General features: G+C 36.7%; 1 protein-coding gene, 1 long non-coding RNA gene and 1 pseudogene across 2 annotated transcripts in view; 1 reads left to right on the top strand and 2 right to left on the bottom strand.

Moving 5' to 3' along the window:
• The window catches only part of TANC2 (tetratricopeptide repeat, ankyrin repeat and coiled-coil containing 2), a 481,882-nt gene that overhangs the window by 225,731 nt on the left and 229,537 nt on the right, over positions 1-26,614 (bottom strand). Inside the window, exons 5-6 of the mRNA XM_025361091.1 lie at positions 13,746-13,894; positions 6,646-6,832 (exon numbers count right to left, since the gene is read on the bottom strand). Of these exons, the coding sequence (XP_025216876.1) occupies positions 6,646-6,832; positions 13,746-13,894 (336 nt within the window). The remainder of the gene's footprint in view (positions 1-6,645; positions 6,833-13,745; positions 13,895-26,614) is intronic.
• LOC112608947 lies at positions 9,800-13,958 on the top strand. Its single transcript, XR_003116141.1, has 2 exons — positions 9,800-9,962; positions 13,815-13,958. It is a non-coding gene; the product is annotated as an uncharacterized LOC112608947 (long non-coding RNA).
• Positions 25,094-26,614, bottom strand: part of LOC112609206 — a 32,423-nt pseudogene continuing 30,902 nt past the window's right edge.

Raw genomic sequence — 26,614 nt, 5'->3', positions numbered from 1 at the left:
ATGTGGCAAAATCATGAAACAAAGTACTGGAATGATAATCACAAAATTCAGATGACCTCTCAGAGTAGGGTATGAATAGAGAAATGGGAAGACATACAGAAGAGGGCTTTAGAGGGCTTTAGAGTATAATACAGGTCATTTTTGTTATAGGGTAAGAGAAGTAGTCAGGTATTTACCAAATTCTTATTGTCTATACCATATACATATTAATAACTATTCTTTTAAAAATGTTTTACTGTGGTAAAATATACACGACATAAAATTATTTTAGCCATTTTTAAGTGTATAATTCAGGCGCACTAAGTATATTCACAATGTTGTACAAACATCAACATTATCCATCTCTAGAACTTTTCATCATCCCCAACTGAAATTCTGTATCTATTAAGCAATAACTTCCCATTTCCACATCCCACCAACTCCTCATGCTGCTGCAGCCCCACTCAGTATTCTCTACTCTACTTTTTGTCTCTATGATTTAGCTATTCTGGTGTTCCATTCACATGAGTGGAATAATATGTATCATACAATCCTTTTGTGTCTGGCTTAATTCACTTAGTATAACATTTTCAAAGTTCATCTATGTTGTAGCATACATCAGAATTTCACTTCTTTTTAAGGTGAATAATATTTCATTGCATGTATATGTCACATTTTGTTTGTCCAGTCATCTGTCCATGTTCGTTTGTATTATTTCCACTTTTTGGCTGTTGTGAAAATGCCACTATGAACATCAGCATACAAGTATCTGTCCAAATCCTTGCTTTCAACCCTTTCAGGTATATACCAAGGAGAGAAATTGCTGGATCATATGGCAATTATATGTTGAACTTTTTGAAGAACTGCCATACTCTTCCACAGCAGCTGCATCATTTACATTCCCAGCAGCAATGTATGAGAGTTCCAATTTCTCCACGTCCTTGCCAACACTTGTTATGTTGCACTTTCTTTTTATAATAGTCATCCTAATGGGTATAAAGTAGTATTTTATTTTGGTTTTGGTTTGCAATATACTGTAGAATGTTCCATTTGCTATAGATCTTTCCCATGTTTGATATTGTCAGGCTTCATTTTGCCAATCTGGATGATATGAAAGTTATCTAATTGCAATTTTGTGTTTTCTTGATTACTGATGAGGTTAAACAATCTTTTCACGTATTTATTAGCCATTTAGGTTTCCTCTTTTGTGAAATGCCTGTTCAAGTTTTTGCTCCCTAAAGACTAGTGATGTTGAATAACTTTTCATGTGTCTATTGGTCATCTGTGTATCTTCTCTGGAGAAATGTCTATGTAAGTCCTTTTCCCATTTTTGAATTGGTTTGTTGTTGTTGTTGAGTTGTAGGGGTTCTTTATATATTTTGGATATTAATGCCTTATCAGATGTATTATTTCCAGTATCTGTGGGTTGTCTTTTTGCTCTGTTTTTTTTTTTTCTTTTTGAGATGAAGTCTTGCTCTGTCACTCAGGTTGGTGTGCAGTGGTGTGAACTCAGCTCACTGCAATCTCTGCTTCCTGCCTGCAAGTGATTCTCCTGCCTCCTGAGTAGGTGGGATTACAGGCTTGTGCCACCATGCCTAGATAATTTTTATATTTTCAGCAGAGATGGGGGTCTCGCCATGTTGGCCAGGCTGGTCTTGAACTCCTGAGCTCAGGTGATCCACCTGCCTCAGCCTCCCAAAGTTCTGTAACCTGTCCCACAGTTACAGGTGTGAGTGACAGTGCCCGACCTTTTTGCTCTCTTGATAGTATCATTTGATGCACAAAAGTTTTAAATTTGTATCAAGTCCAATGTATTATTTTCTTTTGTTGCCTGTGCTTTTGGTTCATATCCAAGGAATCAACACCAAATGCAATGTCCAAAGATTTCCTCCTATGTTCTCTGTTCCTCTCCTATATCAAATCCATGAATACAGGATGTCTTTCTATTGAAGTCTTAAAAATTTCTTCAGCAATGTTTTGTAGTTTTCAATGTATGAGGTTTTTTTTTCTTTTTTTGCCTCCTTGGTTAAATTTTGAGTAGTTTTACAGTTTTTACTACTATGCTTAGGTCTTTAATCCATTTTAATTTTTGTACATGGTAGATGGTAAATGATCAACTTCATTCTTTTGCATGTCAATATTCAATTTTCCCACTACTAATTGTCGAAAAGACTGTCCATGCCACGTGATCTCAGGACCCTTGTCAGAAACCATCTGACCATATATGCTAGAGTTTATTTCCGGTCTCTTTATTTTTGTTTATTTATTTATTTTTGAGACAGGGTCTCGTTCAGTTGCCCAGGCTGGAGTGCAGTGGCTTGATCTCAGCTCACTGCAACCTCTGCCTCCCAGGTTCAAGGGATTCTCCTACCTCAGCCTCGCCAGTAGCTGGAATTACAGGCTCCCGCTCCCACGCCTGGCTATTTTTTGTATTTCTAGTGGAGACGGGATTTCACCATGTTGGCCAGGCTGGTCTCAAACTCCTGATCCGTCTGCCTCTACTTCTCAAAGTGCTGGGATTACAGGCTTGAGCCACTGCACCTGGCCCCCTATTTCTGGTCTCTTTATACTGCTTTGATTACTGTAGCTTTGTAATATGTTGTGAAATCAGGAAATGTAAGTCCTCCAGTTTTGTTCTTTTTCAAGATTGTTTTGGCTATTTGGGATCCTTTAAGATTCCACATGACTTTTAGGATGAGTCTTTCTTTCTTTTTTTTTCTTAAATAGAAACAGAGTGTCGCTAGGTTTTCCAGGCTGGACTTGAACTCCTGGCTTAAATGATCCTCCTGCCTCAGCCTCCCAAGGAGCTGGGACTACAAGTTCACACCACCATTCCCAGCTGGATGTTTCTATTTCTGCAAAGACTATTGTTGGGATTGTGATACGAGATTGCTTTAAATCTGTAGATTGCTTTGGTAAATATCGTTACCTTCTCAATATTAAGTCTTCCAATCCATGAAGACAGGATATCTTTCCATTTAAGTCTTAAAATTTCTTCTGCAATGTTTTGCAGTTTTCAATGTAGAATTTTTTTTTTGCTTCCTTGGTTAAATTTATTCCTATTTTATTCTTTGTGATGCCACTGTAATGAAATTGTTTCCTTATTTTTCTTTTTGGATTTTTCATCTTTAGGATATAGAAATACAACTTGTTTTGGTGTTGATTCTGTGTCCTGCAACTTTGCTGTAAAAATATTTTTATTTACTCAATATTTATTTAAAATGAATGAATCCACACATTGATGCGCATTTATGTAAGTTAGAGATACATTTTGCAGTCATGGCATTAACATCTGCCACAACTTCTAAACAAATAAATATATACATTTTTATATCTACAGAAGGAAGCCAAATGTGGGAAAAATATTTACTTCTATTCTTTAATCATTCTCATTTTCCTTTGTCTTCTCAACTTTTGTCAATTGTTGACCAACCTTCTGCACCCCTTCCTTGAAACATGTGTCTCCCTTGGCTTTGGTGGCATTGCACTGCCCAATTTTTCTCCTATTTATCTGATTACTTTTTTTTTTGGTGTCCACTGGCTCATTCTTCTCCCACTTCCAATTCCCTGCTCTTTGAATGTACTCTAACATTATGTGCTCAGTCCTCTGTTTTCTTCTCTTTTTCTTTTGCCTTCTTTAGATTATTCTTTTCCCAAAACTTTACCTATTTCTATTTGAATGACTCCCCTTAACAAGTATACAATAGGCAATGAGCATATGAAGAGCTGCAGAATCGCTACACTAATGAAAGACATACGTATTAAAATAAGACAATTTTACAACCATCAGATTTACTAAAATCAGAAAGTCAGGTGACACAGGTCTACAGTTGCATATATGAAACTCTGAAGATATTTCAAAATACAGAATGTCTCATATTTTATTTATTTATTTTTTCTTTTTTTTTGAGACGGAGTCTCGCTCTGCCGCCCAGGCTGGAGTGCAGTGGCCGGATCTCAGCTCACTGCAAGCTCCGCCTCCCGGGTTTATGCCATTCTCCTGCCTCAGCCTCCCAAGTAGCTGGGACTACAGGCGCCGCCACCTCGCCCGGCTAGTTTTCTGTATTTTTTAGTAGAGACGGGGTTTCACCGTGTCAGCCAGGATGGTCTCGATCTCCTGACCTTGTGATCCACCCGTCTCGGCCTCCCAAAGTGCTGGGATTACAGGCTTGGGCCACCGCGCCCGGCCGTCTCATATTTTAAAAAAGTAAAAAGGCACAGATACTGTATATGACATAGGGAATAGTATCCTGTAACCATGTATATTAACATTTCTATAATAAAATGTATAAATAGTCATATTTAATAGGATAAAGACTGTAAGTAGCCTCATCTTAGCTCAGGTAAGATTTTACAGCCAAATGAATTTGATGTAAATTTATATTTTAAAAAACCTGTGGTTTTAAGAGTTTTTGGATTTTAGAACTGGGCTAGCTAGTGTCAACAAAGAATGAGAAAAGGGAAAAGAAGCTTTACATACTGCTGATGAGAATGTGAATTACTGTAACTATTCTGAATAATAATCTGGGAGTACTTCATGAAGTTAAATAATTATATGTCCCATGACTCAGTAATTCCAGCCCTAGGCATAAACTCTAGAAAAGGTTTGTACAAATGGTAGAGGAGTTGGAAGTAACCTAAGTGTTTGCAAGTAAAATGTGAAGAATATGTACATCATCAGAAGCAAGAAATCTGGTGTTCATATAGATTTTGAAAAGCAGAATAAGATCTGTATTAACATGCCACTTTATAAATTAAAATCACAAATATACACAAACAACATATAATATTCAAGGATACATTAATATTCAAGGACTTATATAAATATAATAGCATGGCTGCAATTAAATGGAATTGAGGATAAAGGGAAAAGTAATAAACTGACAGGGGCTTTGCACAGACCAATCTGTATATACTGAGGAGTATTATTAATTCAGCTCTCTGCACCTGGGGCCCAGAGAGAAAGAAGAAAAAACATAATCACTTTTGTCTACCTAGGTATAAATATAAACCCATACATTCACATGTGCAATATCATAGATGATGGAACACATTCATTCCCCATTTATGCTCTACTCCTAAATGCTTAATTGGGGTTGGCATATACCATAATTTTGGAGGTCTGAAGAGAAATCTAGCCATACATTAACATTTAATTACAATTATTTTTATTACCACTTATGTTCTTTCATCTTCTTTATTCTACGTAAAGCTGCTGGAGACTATGACACTGTCATCATCTGGTTGTTAGGTAGAAAAGGAATACCTAGAAAAGCCATTTATCTTTTGGACAGAAGCCCAGTTTCCATTTTATCTTCTCACAGAGTATAAATATATAGCTTTATACTATTTTAAAATTCTTATCTCTGATTAGAAAATGTACACAGACTTATTTGCCCAAAGGAGTCTATTGGTAACTCCATTATTAAAGGAAATGCTATTTTATTTTTAGCATTTTGTAAATGCCAATGGTATACAATAATATTCAATATCTGAATCATTATACAACCATAAAAACTGAGAAGCCCCAGAACTACGTTCTTCCTCTACTCTTATCTCCATACCTAACTATAAGAAGAGCATTAGAACAGTGTCCCAAAGAGTAATCACAATACTTTAATATTTTCTGGTTGTCAAAATGCATTAGTAGGAAATATTACTCTAGAAAGATCACTCAAAATCTTTAATATGATGAAAGATTTCCTGAGCTAGAAATATACTATATGATTTTCATAGCAAGAGGTGTTGAATCATAACAATACATATAAACAATGATGACCTATCTCCTGAACATAAATTAGTCTCCAACAGTCCACATCTGGCTCTGATGAAATGTTTACCTAGAGTCCACTGGAGATAATAAACTACATAATATCCCATCAGCATTGCCTTTATCAGAGTGGTTTTAGTTTCTGCTGCAAACTGTTAATTGGGTTGAAGATTATTTAGATATATTTCTAGGACTAAGTAGTGAACTAGGATCTTTGGTTAAAAAAAAAAAAAGTATGAGAAAATTCACAAAGGAAAAATGAAATGGAAAATTTCTTTGCTTGAATACTTCTCTAAGTTTCGAGTTCTCTTTATGCCCAAGCTTGCCATAAAAATGTATTCGTATAAGGTTTCAAATCATAAGCAAAGAAATACCATTTTTCTACTTTGCAGAAGGTAAAAAGACAGGGCTTATTGACAAGAAGGAAAACAAAATCTAAAGGGTCTCCCAAAACTAATTAAATAACTAATATATGGTTTGCACAAATAGACCCAGAACAACTCAAATCATAACTCTTTTGCCACTTAATCTAATCTTACCTTTCTTTCATAAAACTCTCGACTATACCAGTAAGGAATGAACTTTTTCTAAACTACTTCTGTTGGTAGACAGATGATGTACATGCATTTACAGGAAGAAGTGGACATAATTTTTTTTTTTTAATCCACTCCTTCTTATCAGGGAATATCCTGGTAAGGAGTGGTTAAGTAGGGAGGAATACTTTTCATTTTGTTTACCCTTAAGTTTCTCTCTCCAGTATCATTAAAAAGACCAGGAAAGTTTTACATATACATCTCAACAATTCAAAAGCAGAATTTTTGAAAACCGTAAGCTTGTGTAATTATTTTAAAAAGGAAAAAAAAGACACAAAATTATCAATATAAAAACCAACTCACCAATGATGCCACTATCTCTGCTTTCAAGGGTAGAGGTTGGACTAGTAACAGCCCCATAGCTGCAGTCCTTGGCAGTTGCATTTGTACTGATGGGTGGGAGTGTAGAGCAGGGGCTACTGGCTGGTGGAGAGGCAGTGCTGCTAGTCAGGGTGGAACAAGGACTTATCCGCTGGGTGATTGCTGAGGTCTGAAAAATCGGAATTATGAATAAGTAAGATAACCTGACCAGCTGTTAAAGTATATTTTAAGATAAAATAAGTGCTCTGATGAAAAAAAAAAAAAACCTACATGCATAGCTTTTACATTTATTAGGCTCTATTTGTTTTTGCTTTCTCGGATAGGGACTTTGGGGTTTACACATTAATGTGAAACTCGATGAACCTAACATTAACAGAGACTGTTGCCAGTTTTTCTGCCTACGAAATTTCCAGTGACAAGTGCCCTATCATTGCCATTCATTAATAGAATAGAGAAATTTTTTATCAAGCACAAGTTTTCCCTGCTATTTGCAAGTTTTCCTTGCAATCAATAAACTTTTTGAAAGACCTGGAACTTTGCATTGTTAATCATTTTCTTTCTCTTTTTTTAATTTTTTTTGAGACAGAGTTTCACTCTTGTTGCCCAGGCTGGAGTGCAATGGCGCAATCTCGGCTCACTGCAACCTCTGCCTCCCGGGTTCAAGTGATTCTCCTGCCTCAGTCTCCCAAGTAGCTGGGATTACAGGTATGTGCCATCACACCCGGCTAGTTTTGTATTTTTAGTAGAGATGGGGTTTCACCATGTTGGCCAGGCTGGTCTCAAACTCCTGACCTCAGGTGATCCACCCGCCTCGACCTCCCAAAGTGCTGGGATTATAGGTGTGAGCTACCGTACCCAGACAATAATTTTCTTTAGATGGAAGGGAAAAAATAATCTCTATAGCTGGAAAAAAAAAAAGTTCTTAATGCAAGGAAGTGTCTTTTTGATACACAGGAAGCTGTCCAGAGACAATACATGAATGCAGGGAAAAATGCCTTATTCTAAAAGTTTGTCTAATAAAACAGAATATTAATTTAATACAAACCTAAATTACTTCTCTGTAACAGCATTACAGCCTGAGATCACTTTGTATCCTGAATGATTCTTACACTTGAAGTTATTTACTTTTTAAGTTTTGTTGTGAAGGAATAAATAGTTACTAAAAAGGTTGGTGATAATATATTCTGGTTTACCTAATTTAATGACAATTCACTTTTCTTCAACTCTTTCTACACAAATTATTACAATAGTGAATAAAACTATATTTTTTCAAACACTAAAAACACTTTATCTTTTTTTTAAATTTGAGACAGAGTCTCACTCTGTCGCCCAGGCTGGAGTGCAATGGCACAGTCTCGGCTCACTGCAACCTCCGCCACCCAGGTTCAAGTGATTCTCCTGCCTCAGCCTTCCGAGTAGCGGGGATTACAGGCACCAAATACTGCGCCTGGCTAATTTTTGTAGTTTTGGTAGAGATGGGGTTTCACTATCTTGGCCAAGCTGGTCTTGAACTCCTGATCTTTTGTTCTACCCACCTCGGCCTCCCAAAGTGCTGGGATTACAGGCATGAGCCACTGTGCCCAGCCAACATTTTATCCTTTTTAAAATTATTAAGTGATCAGCAGCAAAATTACTTGAAGACGCATTAATGATAAATTTAACATTTTTAAATGTTAAATTTAAAAGAAACCTTTCTTTCAACTTCTTTACAAATAGAGTCTCTATTCATACTCTTTCTGCTAGAATTTAATAAATGGAGAATATGTTGATAACTAGCTATGAGAATATTAAGGCTCTTCAACTCATCCTGAGACGATTTCCAGATGCAGTCCCTTGTATTTAATCATCTGTGTTGAATCTAGGCTTTGATTTTAATTTAAATACTATAACTAGGTTACAAAAGATACATTAGACTCAATCAAGAACAAGTGACATTCTCATTACCCTCCAACCAAGTAAATCTTTTCAATCGTATCAATAATATTAGAATCTGATTTTTCTTAACAACACAGTAAGCTCTCAAATGTATCCAAATTTCTCTTCTACTATATGTTACCTCTCCACAGAAGAGGAGAGTTTCAATTTTTAAAAATCTCTATTTTTATAATATTATGCTGGTCTACCAGAGCAATGATTTTTTTTTTTTTTTAAAACCTTAAAATCTTTTTTCCCTTACAGAGCAATGACTCCTAACTAGGCACATAGTAGTATCACTTGTGACATGTAAAAAACAAACATGCAAGCTCTCTCACAAAATTGACAGATACTGGGCCCCCACTCCAGACTTACTGAATTGGAATCCTTCAGGTTAGAAATGTGGCAAACAATTTTTAACCTCCCACTCCCATTCTGAGACACATGTGGGTAGATGAAATGAACTGTACTCAGGTCTTTTACATTAGATATAGCTATAGTCATCCCATACTTGAAAAGTTTTAGGCCCAGCATGGTGGCCTATGTCTGTAATCCCAGCACTTTGGGAGGCTGGAGGAAGGTGGATTGCTTGAGGCCAGCAGTTTGAGACCAGCCTGGCCAACATGGCAAAATGCCATCTCTATTAAAAATACAAAAATTAGCTGGGTGTGGTGGTGCATGCCTGTACTCCCAGCAACTCAGGAGGCTGAGGCATGAGAATCACTTGAACCCAGGAGGTGGAGGTTGCAGTGAGCCAAGATTGTGCCACTACACTCCCGCCTGGGCAACAGAGTGAGACTCTGTCTCCAAAAAAAAGAAGAAGAAAAATTTTATTATGGTATGAATCTATTACTTTTATAACAACTCATTTCTGTTCTTAGACAAGATTCTCATTCTGTTCTTTGTGAAAGAAAATCATATTATATGCATAATATTGACAACGTGGAGGTTAAGCCCAAACGACACTTACTTATTTTTACTCTAAGTTATTTTCTGCACATATCACAGAATGTATACTTTAAAAGCTTTAACTGTAAAAGCAAAGCTTAAATATCAAGCCATTTAGAAAACAGAAAATTGTTTATGGCTTACGACTTAAAAGGCAGGCCTTATGTTTATTTAAGGAGACTAGTTAATGAGCTAGAGAAAGACAACATTTATTCTCCATGCTGCAGGCTAAAATGGACATCTATTTAAGCCACTGCACTTCCTAAACCTTTGGGTGTTTTTCCCATTGCCCTTAATGTCCTCCAGAAGAATCCTAAGAAAGCTCCTAATCTGGATCTCTTAAAGGTCCTACAAATGCACAAGGTAAGTAGCTAAAGAGGAAATTAATAAGGTCCATTTGAATACCTTGGAAACTACTGAAAAAATAAAGGGGTCAGGTGAATATCACTTTCATGCTTTTGTTTTTCTGCAGAAAAATGATGCATGCTGACTTGCATTAGATTCTGTCATTACTATTTTGAGAATATCATCACTACATGATCTTCCTAAGCACAGCAGTTTATCTTTGTTAATATACTGTTTAGCTCAGAAGAAAGTCACCAAATTAACATGACCTCCTACTTCTTAATAATCTTCTTGAGACCAGAAATTCCAGGGATCAATTCAATCACTTTCTTGTGTGGTTCCAAGATAGTTCCAGCGTATATTACACTGCAAGAAGGCTCATTTAGCTTCACTATTAATATTTTACATTTGTATAAAGCTTAACAATTTAAAAATATTTTTATATGTTATCTCATTTACTCTTTATCAACGTGGTATGAGAGGCATAATGCATGTTATTTCCCCCACTTAAGAAATGTGAAAATGAAACCAATGAAAGTATGAAAGCTATGATGTAATTTCCCCCAGATCACACAGTTGCTGCATATATTTATATACTAATTATATTGCATATTATTTTATACTTTTTATTTATATGGCATTTTACAACTTACAAAGGATTTTCATATTCATGATTTAACTTGATCCTTTCAACAACCCTGTCAGGTGTTATTATTTCATATTACACTGGAACAGTATGGTGTGGCTGTTAAGAGCACAGCTTATAAAAGCAGACTGCCTGGATATGAATACCATTCCATCACTTTCTGGCAGTGTGTTTCCATCCCTTATTTGAAAATTGGAATATGAGTGAACTCCATCACACTGGGTTGTGAAGAAGCTTTAACAAAATAGTGCAAGTAAAATATTAGTACAATAATTGGTACACAGTAGGTATTTAATAAATGTCAGTATTATTACCTATGAAAAATATAAAGCTCAGAGACGTTAAGTGACATGTCCAAATTTACAAAACGGTAGGTGGCAGAGTTGGAACTAGAACACAAATTTTCTCCCTTCTGGTTCAATGGCTTTTCTATCATACCATATTGCTTTAATTATATTAAATCAATGATACTGCTCATTTACTTAAGATTGTTATTCAGTAATGTTCAAGTAAGGCGTACTCCATAGACTTGTGACTTTACACAGAAGTCACTGTGACATGCAGAATCTCAAGAGCAACAAGTACACATTTTATAATCCAAGGAAATGTAGCTGTGTAGAAATGACAGGGTCCTTAAAAAATATTCAGGTTATAAGATATAAGACATCAAGTTACCTGGTCATTATTAGAAAAGTCACATTTTAACCTGACATGAATACCAAGAAATGAGAGGTGAAATAGACGTTTCATTGATCCCAATTTTTAAAAATCCCTCAACAAGATCATTCCCATTTTTTATTCACAGGGCACAGCATACTGACATAGTTACAATGTAAATTGATTTAAAAAATCATCAGCTCTGACATCATGAAACATACATTCTTGTTATGAGGTAAAACAACCCTGCAACTAAACTTGTAATGTAATATCAGTTAATGGTAAAAGCTATGAAAAATTAAAGTAGGAGGATAAGGGGATATAGGGATGGGCAGGTGCAATTATTAGAAGAGGAATTAAGACCTCTCTGAGGAGGTAAAATTTAGGCAGAACCCTGAATAAGTGAGGAAGTGAGTTGTGGGGGAAGAACATTCAAGTACAAATGAATATAGTTGATGTGTCTGGCAAATGACAAGGAAGCCAATGTGGCTGGAGAGCCGTGCATGAAAGGGAGAGGGGTAGGAGGTGATGTAGGAGAGGTAGCAAGTGGCTAGATCAGGTGCAGCCTTCCAGGCCATAGTAAAGATTTTAGATTTTATTCTAAGTATGATGGGAATACAGGAGATTACAAGCAAAGTGACAGAATCGGATTCACATTTTACAAGGATCACTCTGGTTACTGTGTGAACACACTACAGGGGAGCAAGAGTGGAGGCAGAGACCTATTAGCAGGCCCATTTATTCATATAATAAATACCTACTGAGCACCTAGTAAAGACAATAATGTTCTAGGGGCAGAGGATATGGCAATGGGTAGAACAGGCAAAAATTCCAGCCTTCCAGTCTTACATTCTAGTACCTATTGCAGTAGCACAGGCAAAAGATGACAGTGGCTGGGACTTGGGTATAGCAGTGGGAATAGTGAGAAGGGATCAGATTGAGTACATATTTCGAAGCTGGGGTCTATGATTTGCTGAAAGAGTGAATGTGGGTCTGATGGAAGTCAAATGGCTCCAATGCTTTTGTCCTAAGCAAGTAGGTGATACCATTTATTCACAAGGGAAACACTGCAGAAGGAACAGGTTCTAGGGAGAAATCTGACATGTTAAGTTTGAGATACATTTTAAACATTAGTTAGAAAATATAATGTGGGAAGCCACATATACAAATTTCAAGTAAAGGGGAAAAGGCAGGGCTAGAGATAATCAGGGAGTTAAGATAGTATTTAAATAATGCGCAGCTAGCAAAACCAATAACCTAGGAGTGAGACTTGAGGAGAGCGCCCTGGAACATCTGAAATTATCCACATGATATATAAATATATTCAAATAATCCTTGTATATCTCATTGTAATGAAAGTAATATGTGATATAGAATCTTCACTAATATTTATTAATATGCAATTTAAAATTAATTTGTCATCTCCTGAATAAAACGCTTCACTATCATTCACACTGAAGATTAAGATCATATAAATGAATCTGACTCTAGTACTTTCTTTTGCTACATTTAAACTGAAAGACATGAAAATAGCAAAAAGAAAGAAAACTACAAAATATTTTTTAAATTGCTGATTTTTTTAACTTTCTGAGATGGATACTTAGAAAATCCCCAAATATGTAGACATTGAGTAATATACTTCTAAATAGCCTTTGAGTCCAAGAGGAAATCACAAAAAAATTAGAAAACATTTAAAATTGAAATAATAAAAACTAAGTATAACAAAACTTGTAGGATATAGCTAAAGATGTGCTTAAAAAGAAATATTAGTTTTAAATGTGTATTTTAGAAAAGTAGAAAATCTAGGCCGGGTGCAGTGGCTCAAGCTTGTAATCCCAGCACTTTGGGAGGCCGAGACGGGCAGATCACAAGGTCAGGAGATCAAGACCACCCTGGCTAACATGGTGAAATCCCGTCTCTACTAAAAATACAAAAAAAAGTTAGCCGGGCGAGGTGGCGGGCGCCTGTAATCCCAGCTACTCAGGAGGCTGAGGCAGGAGAATGGCGTGAACCCGGGAGGCAGAGTTTGCAGTGAGCTGAGATTCGGCCACTGCACTCCAGCCTGGGCGACACAGCGAGACTTCGTCTCAAAAAAAAAAAAAAAAAAGAAAATCTAAACTAATGATCCAAGTAATCTTTTAGATACCACTTTCTAAATTATCATTTTGTAACTGATAAATTCAACTGTAGTTCCGGTAATTGGAATCTCTGGAAATTTGTTGAGACCTGCTCTACGGCTTAGCATATCATCAATTTGGTAAATAATCCACATGCACTTGAAAAGAATGTATACTCTGCAAATTTGGGGTGCAGTGCTTATATACACGTCAATTTTATTTGTTGGCTTGCTCATTCATTCATTCATTACATCAATCAAAACCTAAAAGTGGCTTTTTCGATTGTAACTCTAAGACTAAAGCTAAAAGATTATTCATAAACCGAAGAAATAATAGTGATTATGGAAAATTAAATTGTATTCTAGGCCTCAAAAGGCTTTCAACAATTGAGATTATTTCTGACATAATAAGCTGATTCATACTATGTTTCTCAAAGGTGATAGCAAATGGCTTACCTGATTTTCATCCTGCACTTCCATGCTGTATTGGTCACCTGGCTGAACTTCTGTGACTTTCTCTCCAAGGAGGAAACCCAGACGAGTCATGAGTGTGTTTGCTGCCTCATCTACAGATGGAGGGGGGCCAAGCTCCTGTTCAGCATCACCTGTAACAAGAAGGCATTGAAGAACATGAATCTTTCAAAATAAAATGGTCTAGTTCTGCAACTATTCATACATTCACTTTGGTCATTTCTTTAGTTTTCACATTTTAACTAAAAAATGACAAGGTTATGGAGTTTTTCTTGGACTACTCACTCTCAATATAAATTTGTTTCCAAGTACAAAATTTACACGAATCAAATAAAAATGAGCCAGGGAACTCAAAATGATTAAAAAAGTGAGGCAAAAAAAAAATTTTCCTAAAATGAATATCTGTTTATGTTGACTTACTGTCCATATTTATTCAGGTTTTGTTCTAAATTCAGAGCATTTAATCTCACCTTGTAACAATCCACAGTAGCACAGATTTTAAAGGACATTACAAAAATCCTTTTATGGGGTCAGATATATCCGTTAGCATTACAAGCACTAACTGTAGTGTCATACGGTTTGATGCCAAAACACAACAGCATCACTACACACAATCACATCTTATTATTTAGGATATTCAGTATTACACAGTAAACCACTCCAAATGCCAAGAAGGTAAGATCTGCATTGTTATTATTCCATTTAACTTTATACTAACGTCTCTAATAAAGTCACAAGCTGGGGGTCAGAGATAGGGTATATGTGTATTTTTGTATATTAGTACTGAACTCAAGTGTTCCATCTGTGAAAAATCTCTATAAAACTCTCACTGAATGTATGTCAAGATAGAAAAAGAAGGCTCTATTTTTCCTCTCCTATTATCCTCCCAGAGGCAACATAAATATATTGCTCTGCCACAGAACAGAAATAAGAGAATCAGTAGGGTTATTTTTATATTATAAACATTTAGATACTTATTTTTTTTTTCTCAAGAATAATTGGAAGTTTCTTATTCCTTGATAAAATGAAAAGGCAAAACTGGTCTCTTCAAATTAATGAATAACACTTTCCTCCCTCCTAAAGGTTAAACTAACTAATCTTTTGCAAATTTTTCTCATCATAGATTCCAGACCTCTAGATATTCTGGGGCTCTATTTCACTGTCTCCTACAAAGTTATTCAGATAATTAGTAAGTGTTTTCTACGTACATGGTTAACAACAGATACGCGAATTTATATATAACATGGAGATACAGTCATTGAGTTTGAAAAGTTTATAATCTACATGGAAAATAAAATAAAAGAGTATATATTTATTTAGCATATACTTACATAATGCTTATGATGCACAAGTCACTAGTGTAAATACTTACAAATGTTAGCTTACTTAACCTTCATAACTTTAGATTCCACTTTCTAAGGTACAAATTATTACCCTCATTTTACAGATGAGAAAATAGAGGCACAGATAAATTAAATTATTTGCTCAAAGTAACACAACCAGTAAATGGTAGAGCCAGGATTAGAACTTGAGCTCCCTGACTCCAGAATTTATGCTCCCAATGAGCACAACAGTGTCTTCCTCACTGGAAACAAATATTACAAATGGTGAGAATGTCTGAATAAGAGATAACTTGTAATAATAGGCATATTGCTTATAGTATGTTAATCTCAATAATCCTAACAAAGCATGTTGTAAACACTAAGGTAATCAAATGGAGGTTCTTAAGAGACAGATAACTGCAACCCTTTCTACATTACTACTTCCAGTACTTCCAAGTATGAATGCAGAAAGAAGTTCAAGAATTCTTCTGTGGGTGGCTATATTACATACTGCTACCACACCAGGTCCTTTTCATCTGGTTTGACTGGTATTTTTTTACACCTTGCTAAATCTACTTTTTCTTTCCTATTTACTTACCTCATCTCAAAATATCATTTGAGGATGACATTAATATGATACTATCTGCTGTGCACTCTATAATGAAAGAAATCCGATACCAGGTTATGATACGAAAAAACTATCTTTGGCAATTACATTTGTTTTGAACTTTTCTTATTTGTTGATCTTGAGTAAAATTTTACACATGATGAAAAGGCCTAGTAGATGAATTAGTGAGGGCTTCTCAAACAACAGACAGGGACCTGTGAATCCCTCCATCTTAAGTCTTAGATTACCAACAGCTGCCTCTGTCTCCTCTTCCTTAAAGTATGCCAGGATTTCGGGTGGAAGAAAGTAGAAACAGTAGAGGCACCTCCTTTCTAGTTTCTAGATTACAGACTTCACTGTCAGTAACCTCTTCCCTAATCCATTTTCATTGACTATTTTAAAATAAATTAAAAATAGTTACTTCTGAAAACAAAAAAGGGTGGGGCAAGGCGTGGTAGCTTATGCTCTAAATCCCAGCACTTTGGGATGCTGAGGGAGGTTGATCACTTGAGCCCAGGAGTTCAAGACCAGCCTGGGCAACATGGCAAAACTCCATCTCTACAAAAATTACAAAAATTAGCTGGGTGTGGTGGCGCGTGCCTGTGGTCCCAGCTACTTAGGAGACTGAGGCAGGAGAATTGCTTGAACACAGGAGGCCAAGGTGGTAGTTAGCCGTGATCATGTCACTGCACTCCAGCCTGGGCAACACAGCAAGATCCTGTCTCAAAAATAAACAATAATTTTTTTTTTTTAAAAAAGGTGGGAATATGTGAAATATATTTTGAAGGTGCTCTGTAGGACCAGATGAACAGCTTCTCACTTGTAGGGATTTATTAGGTTGGTGCAAAAGTAATTGAGGTTTTTGCCATTATGGCACCATTAAAGGTAATGGCAAAAACCACAATTACTTTTGCACCAACAGAACAGTGTATTCAAATACTGTATATTGAAACACGAAGTCAGGTCCTCCCCTCCAAACCATTTCATTTAAAATATGCTGAAAATGTCACAAGGTCACGCATTTTCATTTTTTCCTACTTAGTGTACGTTGATTCTGCATTCTTCCTTAAATACTACCATTTTTCTTCCCTTTTTGTCTCATTTCTATTTCCCACTTGCAAGTAACTGCTATGATAAAACCTCTCTGCCTGCAAAATGAAAACTTACCAGCAGAATAAAATCTGGCCAGTGGCATAAAGATAGACTTTTCCCCCCTCATTACAATTAATAATGGGGCCATCTGAAGATCACTAAAAGGGAGGATTTAATGGAAATAGTGGTAGCTTAAGAGAGAGAAATCAGTGCTTAATTATCAGGGTTATTGGGTTTGTAATTTTTAAGAATAGAGAAAGTGAGTTAAAAAAGTTTAAGAAAATTCTTTGACCTATTTTAAAGATTGTCTGGTCTTTGGAGGCAATGTGCGTTTTAGAATAGTTTCATCCATATTGTGTGTATCAAGTCTTTTAGTTTTTTTTTTTTTTTTGTGGGGGAGGGTGCATTACGGTTTTCCATGTTCATGGTTTGGAAGATAATTTTGTTATGATATCAATATTCCCCAAATCAATCTACCAATTTAATGCAATCCTTATCAAAATTCCAGCTGCTTGCTTACTTGCTTCCTTTCCTTCTTCCCTTCTATTTTCAGAAATTGACCAGCTGATCACAAAAATTATATGGAAATATAAGGGGCCCAAAATTTAAAAAAAACCTTTAAAAAGAAGAACAGAGTTCGAAGACTCACATTTCCTATTTTCAAAATTTACTGCAATGCAACAGTAATCAAGGCAATATGGTACTGGCATCAGAATAGACCAAGGAAATAAAGAGTCCAGAAATATACTCTTACATTATGGCCAATTGATTTTTTTTTCTTTTGTGGGACAAGGTCTCACTCTGTTGCCCAGACTGGAATTCAGTGGTGCAACCATGGCTCACTGCAGCCTCGACCTCCTGGGCTCAAGCAATCCTCCTGCCTCAGCCTCCTGAGTAGTTAGGATTACAGGTGTGCACCACCATGCCTGGATAATTAAAAAAAATTTTTTTTTGTAGAGATGGTGTCTCATTATGTAAACCAGGCTGGTCTTGAACTCCTGGGCTTAAGCAATCCTCCCACTTCACCCTCCCAAAGTGCTAAAATTACAGGCATGAGTCACCATTCCTGCCTTGGTCAATTTTTAACAAGGATGCAATGACAATTCAATGGGAAAAAAATAATCTTCCCAACAAATGGTGTTGGGACAACTGCATAAACACAAAGGTATGAAGCTGGAGCCCTACTTCATATATCAAAATTAAGTAAAAATGCGTCATGGACCTAAATGTGTAAGCTAAAACTATAAAACTCTTAAAAGAAAACATGGTAGTAAACTTCGTGACCTTTGGTTAGGAATGGTTTCTTAGACATGAAACTAAAAGCATAAGTGACAAAAAGAAAAACAGATAAATCAGACTTCATCAATATTAAAAAGTGTCATGCTTCAACGGATACCATCGAGAGTGCAAAGACAACCCACTGAATGGGAGAAAATATATGTGAATCATGTGTTCAAGGGACTTGAACCCAGACTATATAAAGAACTCCTACTACTCAACCATAAAAAGGCAAATAAACGAATTAAAACATAGGTGAAATATCGGAATAGATATTTCACCAATGAGGGTATACAAATGGTCAATAAGTACATGAAAGGATGTTTGACATAATTAATCATTAAGGGAAATGCAAATCAAAACCACAAGGAAATATCAAGTTATACCCACTAGGATGGTTAAAACAAAAAAGACAAGCAATAACAAACAGTGAAATTTATTGGAACCTTCATACAATAATGGTAGCAATGTAAAATAGTGCAGACATTTTGAAAATAGTTTGGCAGTTCCTCAAGATGTTAAACATAGAGTTACCATGTGACTCAGCAAATCTACTCCTAGGCATATACCCAAAAGAATTGAAAACACACATCAACTTGTACATGAATGGTCATAGTACTGTTATTCATAACAGTCAAAAATAGAACCCCACTGTCCCTCAAATGATGAATGGATAAATAAAATGTCATATATTCCTATTAGGGAACATTTGGCCATGAAAAAAAAGAAATAATGATACATGCCATAATATGAAAGAACACTCACTGAAAGTATTGTGCTAAGAAAATCAGACACAAAAGACCACATATTGTATGATTCTAATCATATGAAATGTCTGGAATAGGCAAATCTGTAGATATAAAAAGTAGATAAGCCATTGCCTAGGACCGGGCTGTGTGGGGAGTGACTGTGAATGGGCACAGGATTTTTTTTGGGGGGGGGTTAATAAAAATGCTCTAAAATTAGATAGTGGTGATAGTTATACAAGTCTGTAAATATACTAAGTATCACTGAGGTGTATATCTTAAAAGGATGTATTTTTTGGTATGTGAATTACATTTCAGTATAGCTGTTATTAATAAATATGAAAACCCCACAATAGTACAAATAGAACCATGTACCCATCACCCAGTTTTCCCAAAGGAAACATCTTACATAACAACAGTCAGTTATACAGGAAAACGACACTGGGAGAATACAATGAACTAGACTACACACCTTATTCAGATTTTGCCAGATTTTTTTTTTGGATGGAGTCTCACTCTGTTGCCAGGATGGAGTACAGTGGCGCTTGGCTCGCTGCAACCTCTGCCTCCTGGGTTTAAGCAATTCTCCTGCTTCAGCCTCCTGAGTAGCTGGGACAAGCGCACACTACCACGCCTGACTAATTTTTTGTATTTTTAGTAGAGGTAGGGTTTCATCATGTTGGCCAGAATGATCTCGATTTCTTGACCTAGTGATGCGCCCACCTAGGCCTCCCAAAGTGCTAGAATTACGCCACTGCACCCGGCCAGATTTTTTTTTTTTTTTTTTTTAAGAGACGGGGTCTCAGCTTTGTTGTCCAGGCTGTTCTGGAACTCCTGAGCTCAGGTGATCGTCTCACCTCAGTGCCCTGAGTACGCTGGGACTACTGGTGCATGTCACCCTGGTTGGTCACCTTGATTTTGTCAGATTTTGCATACACTTATTTGTTGTGGTTGGGGTTTTTTGGGAACATTTTGTGTATAGTTCTGTGAATTTCCATGTGGTATCATTTTTCTTCTGCCTGAAGAAATTTCTTAAACATTTCTTGTAGTACAGGTCAACTGGTGATAAAGTCTTCCATTTTTTATATGTTTAAGAAAATCTTCATTTTACTTTCATTTTTGAACTATATTTTTTCAGGGTATACAATTCTAGTTTGATAGTTTCTTTGTCTCAGTAATTTAAAGATGCTATTCCTAAATTTGAAAATTAAAAAATTTAAAAACGATGCTGCCCCACTTGTCTTTTGTCTTGATTTTTTTCAAAGAGAAGTGTGCTGTCATCTTTCTCAATTGTCTGTGATTTCTCTGACTGATTTTAATAGTTTTTTCTTTATCATTAGTTTTAAGCAGTTTCATATTGTATCTTAGTGAAATCTTCATGTTTCCTGTGCTTAGGATTCATTGAACTTCTTGTATCTGTGGGTTTATAGTTTTAATGAAACTTAGAACATTTATTCAAAAAATATATATGCGTTATGTGTCTGTATACACACAAACACACACACACATGTATGTGTGTATGTGTGTGTGTATATATATATAAAAAACATAATTTTTGGTGGTTCTTTCTGGGGCAGATTATAACTTTTCTTAGCTATAATAATAGTTAGCTATATATGGCAATTAATTATATGGTTATTAACCAAATCTGAGTAAGGTCTGTAGTCTAGTTAATTGTACATGCCAGGTACTATTCCTAAGAATTTTACCTATATTATCTAATTTAATCATCAAATTGCCCTACAAGATACACAATCTTATCCATACTTTACAGATAATGAAAATAAAGCATACAAAGAATAAGTAACTTACCAAATTCATACGGCTAGTAAGTGGCTGAGCCAGGCAATCTGGCTCTAGACCTCAGGCTCTTTACTTTTAAGTTATACTGTCATCTCCAAGTCCAGTCTCTCACTATGTTGCCAGGCATCAGTCCCCAGCTCCCCTCTGCCCACTGAATTTGCTCAAAACTTCCAAAACTTCTCAAGTCATCATATCAATTATTTGACCTATATTTTTGTCTCATCCATGACCATCCAGGTGATATGAAGAGGGTCTCATCTTTATAACAATACACTCCAATTAAGGTATGTACCTAAACAAAGACAGTACTTTCCTTGAATGGAATTCTGTAACTTCTTTAATAATGACAACAACTTTGAGGTATGAGAAACAGACAACTGGTTGCTGAAAAACAATCTTTCTGAGACTGTGATGCACGAAATAAATTATAGAGCACTCCTGCATCATGCTGATTAAAACTACTTAGCAGCTCTGGTTTTGTTTTGGCTGTTTGTAAGCAGTGTGTTTATGCATTAGGCTTTGCTCCCAGATATCTGGCTGAGGATTCACTGTAAAGACTAAGGGATTATAGATTTTACATGGAAATGGAAAGGTCCACGAATAGTATAGAAGACTTGAAGAAAGGCCCGTGCAGTGGCTCATGCCTGTAATCCCAGTACTTTGGGAGGCTGAGGCAGGTGGATCACCTGAGGTCAGGAGTTCGAGACCAGCCTGACCAACATGGTGAAACCCCGTCTCTACTAAAAATACAAAAAATTAGTCAGGCGTGGTGGCAGATGCCTGTAATCCCAGCTACTTGGGAGGGTGGGGCAGGAAATTACTTGAACCTGGGAGGCGGAAGTTGCAGTGAGCCGATATTGCACCATTACACTCCAGTCTGGGCGACAAGAGCGAGGCACCATCTCAAAAACAAACAAACAAACAAACAAACAAAAACACAAAAGAATGACATACTGCTTAATATCAAGATTAATATAAAGCTACAGTAATTAAGACACAACTAGACAAAAGCATAGATAAAAAGGTGGTCAATGGAACAGAATTTAAAAATCCAAAAACAGATCTCTCTCTATATAATCACCTGATTCAGAACAAAAGTTTCACTGCAGTGTTTCAGTAACACGAGAGTATTTTCAAGTACTGGTAACAGATCAATACGATATCCATATGGAAAAATAAATCCTGTCCTTAAAAGAATAAATTTCATATAGATTATAGACCCAAATATAAAAAGTAAAGCAGTAAGTCTACTGGAAAATGACCTAATAGGACATCTTTATGACCTAGAAATAGGTAAACATTTCCTAGACAGGCTGAAAAGGCAACAACTGTTAAGAAAAAATATTGGCAAAGTCAAGTTCATTAACAAGAATTTCTGTTCACCAAAGACATCATTAAGAAGGTAAAAGGGCAAGCCATAGAATGGGGTTACTACTACAAATCAACAAGAAAAAGAAAGACAATCCAATTAAAAAATAGACAAAAGATCCACACAGGATTTACAAAAGAGAATATCCAAATAGCTAATAAGCACATGTAAAGGTGTTGAATATTATTGGGAAATGCAAATCAAAACTCCAATGAGATACTACTACACATGTACAGTGCAGAATGGCACACAAAACAAAATAGCACCTGACAGTACAGGGCAAAGGAACATTGAAACACTGCTGTGCTGATGGGAATGTAAATTGGTAGCATCAAATTTGGATAAAAGATTTGGCATTTAAAAAATGTATGGTTTCAAATTTGGAAAACGTTTGCCATTTTACAGAAACCATATGACTCAGCAAGTCCACTACCAGTTGTATAAAAAAAGGGAAAAGTATACTAATAGGTGCAACAAAAGACACATGACAAATGTTCATAAAATTGTTCATCATAGCCAAAGTTGAAAATGTCCATCAAGGTTGAGCAGGGTGGCTCATGCCTGTAATTCCAGCACTTTGGGAGGCCGAGGCGGGTGGATCACTCTAGGTCAGAAGTTCGAGACTAGCCTGGCCAACATGGTGAAACCCTGTCTCCATCAAAAAAATACAAAAACTAGATGGGTGTGGTGGCACATGCTTGTAGTCCCAGCTATTCCAGCCTGAGTGACATGGCAAAACCATAACTCTACAAATTTTTTTTTTTTTTTAAAGTAGCCAGGCCTGGTAGTACATGCCTGTAGTCCCAGCTACTCAGGAGGGTAAAATAGGAGGATGGCTTGAGCCTGGGATATCAAGGTTGCAATGAACCGTGATTGCACCACTATACAACTGAGTGAGACAGTCGTACAGTTGTACAGCGTGAGACCCTGTCTCAAACTCTGCCTCCACCCTCCCACCCCCCCAAAAAAAACTGTATTACTGAACAAAAGAAGACAGATTCAAAAGAATACAAAGGGCCGGGCGCAGTGGCTCACGCCTGTAATCCCAGCACTTTGGGAGGCTGAGGTGGGTGGCTCACCTGACCAACATGGTGAAACTCCATCTCTACTAAAAATACAAAAAAATTTAGCCAGGCATGGTGGCAGGTGCCTGTAATCCCAACTACTCAGGAGGCTGAGACATGAGAATAGCCTGAACCTAGGAGGCAGAGGTTGCAGTGAGCTAAGATCATGCCATTGCACTCCAGCATGGGCGACATAGCAAGACTCTGTCTGAAAAAAAAAAACAACAAAAAAACAACATACTAAATGATTTTATTTATATAAAGTTCAGAAATTGGTAAAACAAATAATTGATGATGGCAGTCAGAACAGTGGGTATGTTTGTGGAGGAGGATAATGATGCAGAGGAAGCATGAAGGAAGCTTCTGAACTGCTGAAAACATTCAATATCTTGATTTAAGATGTGTTCATGGCCGGGCACGGTGGCTCAAGCCTGTAATCCCAGCACTTTGGGAGGCCGAGACGGGCGGATCACAAGGTCAGGAGATCGAGACCATCCTGGCTAACATGGTGAAACCCCGTCTCTACTAAAAAATACAAAAAAATAGCCGGGCGAAGTGGCGGGCGCCTGTAGTCCCAGCTACTCAGGAGGCTGAGGCAGGAGAATGGCGTAAACCCGGGAGGCGGAGCTTGCAGTGAGCTGAGATCCGGCCACTGCACTCCAGCCTGGGCGACAGAGCGAGACTCCGTCTCAAAAAAAAAAAAAAAAAAAAAGATGTGTTCATAAATTTTCATAGCAAGGCATAATTGATATTTGTGCTCCTTTCTGTATTTATATTTTAATTTTTACAAAATTACAAAAAATGTATTAAGGACTTAGGGCACTGACTTTGAGAATGAAACTATTTTCTCAACAATACTTGTTTATGCTTTTTTACTCTAAGAAACAGGTCTAGAGTTATGGAAAAAAAACAAATAACACTATATATTTAAGCTATATATTTAAATACTATTTAAGTTGCTCAGATGAGGGATACTAATAACAGCAAACTTACTACTCTAAACGTTTAGATCTTTCATTTAAAGTTCCTGTCTTAATAAAGACATAATTTTAGAAATCAAGAGATTTCAAGGAAATTATATATGAAATATGTTATGGTTTAAATAGATCTTCAACTAATGAAAACAAATATGTACTTTTTTCCCACTCAGGTAAGAATGCACCAAACACATTTGCATTTCTTTTTTTAGAAAACAAATGATAAAGACCCAGTTTACCAGATTTACGTAAATTTTTAAAAATATTTTATATATTTAGGGAGTATAAGTGCAGATTCCTCACATGCATATACAACACAGTGGTGGAGTCTGAGCTGTTAGTGTACCCATCACTCGAATAATGAGTGTGCATTATACCCAGCAGGTAAATTTTTGACCCTCTCAAACTTTACTTTTTAAATTTCAGCTTAACATTACTAATTTAAACAATTGTCAAAACTAAGTCGCTAGCATTCATCCACAACTAAAAAACATCCTTAATTTGTGTTAAACCAGAAATGTGTTACCATGAATGCATTAATATCTTGCACTACTAAACAGACAAAAAAATAGAAATTATTTCTGTGGAAGATTCATGCTATCATGCTGGCAATGTTAACTTCACTTAACAGAAAAAAACAGGAATTATTTCTGTGGAAGATTTATTCTGGCAATGTTAACTTCACTTGACACTACACCTGGCTCACATTTCAGACACAATGGAAAAGCAGATCCATGCTGGTGTTAAGTGTACAGTCTTGTCCTACCACTACTCGAGTCAAGTTTCAACTAAGAGTATAATAAAGCAAAGTGCATGCAGAGATGTACAATTTTTAAGTCTTAAAAAAGGTCCTATTTTGTGGTCTCATTAATAAATTCCAAAGTTTAAGACAAATAGGGACTCCAATGAGCTGTTCATAAATACTCTAGATTAGACACAATGAAAAAGAAAGTCATGTTCATCTGAAATCTTCAAAGAAATGTTCCGTAATCCTCAGTGGTGCTTGTTATAGTTTAACATTTCTGTTCAAATGTGTGTGTTGAATTACTTGTTATGCAAGGGTAGAAGCTGCTCCTCACAATTTACTGGTAAGGACTTTGACTCTTTCTTGACCCTTTTCAACAGTTCTCTTTGTAGTGATTTTCTGCCATCAACTATTTTAGGTATAAACTGATACAAATTTTAAGTTGCCCATGGCACTACCACCAAATAACGTGGAAGAAAATGAAGTGAGGCCTCCATGATCTCGTGACTGAATGAAGCAAATCTTGTATCAGAAGAAGAAAATCCACTTCCAAAACATGGGAATCCACTCAAGTTGGAGAAAAAAGACTCTGTTCCTCAGCTTCTGCTTCTTTGGGAACCCCTTTGATTCCCCAAAAAAGTCCTCAAATGAGTTTTCATAGAAGTTGAATAAAAATGGGTCCCTTCCACCAAAAAAATCCCTGAAGGCATCATCTGGGTTACAGGAATGTGAAGCCAAACTAAAACGAACTGTCAAAATGACTTCCAAGTCCTCCTCCACCATTTAATTTCCTTGCCATATTTGTCACAGATGTCCCATTTTTTAGCATCTGATAATAATCTCATATGCTTCAGCTACTTGTCAGAATTTTCTGTTTCTTCTCTATTCTCATGATTTTTATCTGGGTGCCACTTTAGTGCCAGTTTCCAATATGCCTCTTTAATAGCCTTGGAGCAGAGCGAGGGGTATGTTTCTATATGCCTAGAACTTCATAGTATTCTACAGTTTCAACAGATTGTAGGAACAGGCCGGAGGACATGAGCGGTGGTGTCAGGAAGCAGGGGAGGCAGGGCTTGGCTCTGGCGCAGCAGTGCTGGTGGCAGTGGTGGCACCCCACGCTTTCCTCTGAAAACCTTTGTTTTAAATTGGCTATTGAGGAATTCTGTGGAAATGACAGCCAGAACACAAGTTCTCAACTTCTCTTCCTACTACTACCTACACCTCACTGGAGTGATACGACGGTCAAAATAAGGGTATTAGTGACACTAGGCAAGTACACTGGAAGCTGAAGGTAGATGAGAACAGGAGTGGTGCTTTATTTTCTGTAACGCACCGAATAACCAGGGAAGAGTGAGGAGCCAAGAGCAAGGGAAACAGCAACAACCTTAGATTTCTCCAGCTTTTCTGGTTGACAGATGCTGGTGAATCCACTTGGAGAGGGGGCTGTTCCTACTAAATGTGGTCCTTGGAGGTTTAACCATTCCGAGAGGCAATATTATTACCAGATAAAGCAAAATTTAAGGTGGTACGAGGTGTCAAGTGAAATTTCTGTTTTCCTGGAATTGGCAAGTAGGGCCCACAGGGCAATGACAAAAGACCTTGAAGACTCTACATTTTCAATACAGATCTCTGGGGCTACCTTTCTCCCTGCTGGCTTTTGAGATGTTCCATTTCAGTAGGAAAGACAATACAATTTTCTCCCTTCCTCACCTGGTTCATGATTTTCAACATGCCTAGAAAGAAGTTGATGCCTGTACCTATAGGCCCCAAAGTTGAGACTGTAGAGGGTAGTCTATACCATTCAGGCTCATCTACCTTCCACTAGGCCAACTGAACCTACAGTGAGCTAGT

Source organism: Theropithecus gelada, chromosome 16 (genome assembly GCF_003255815.1).
Source record: "Theropithecus gelada isolate Dixy chromosome 16, Tgel_1.0, whole genome shotgun sequence".
Classification (NCBI taxonomy): Eukaryota; Metazoa; Chordata; class Mammalia; order Primates; family Cercopithecidae; genus Theropithecus; species Theropithecus gelada.
Note: the sequence above shows the minus strand (reverse complement) of the source record. Positions and strands in the feature narration are given on the sequence as shown.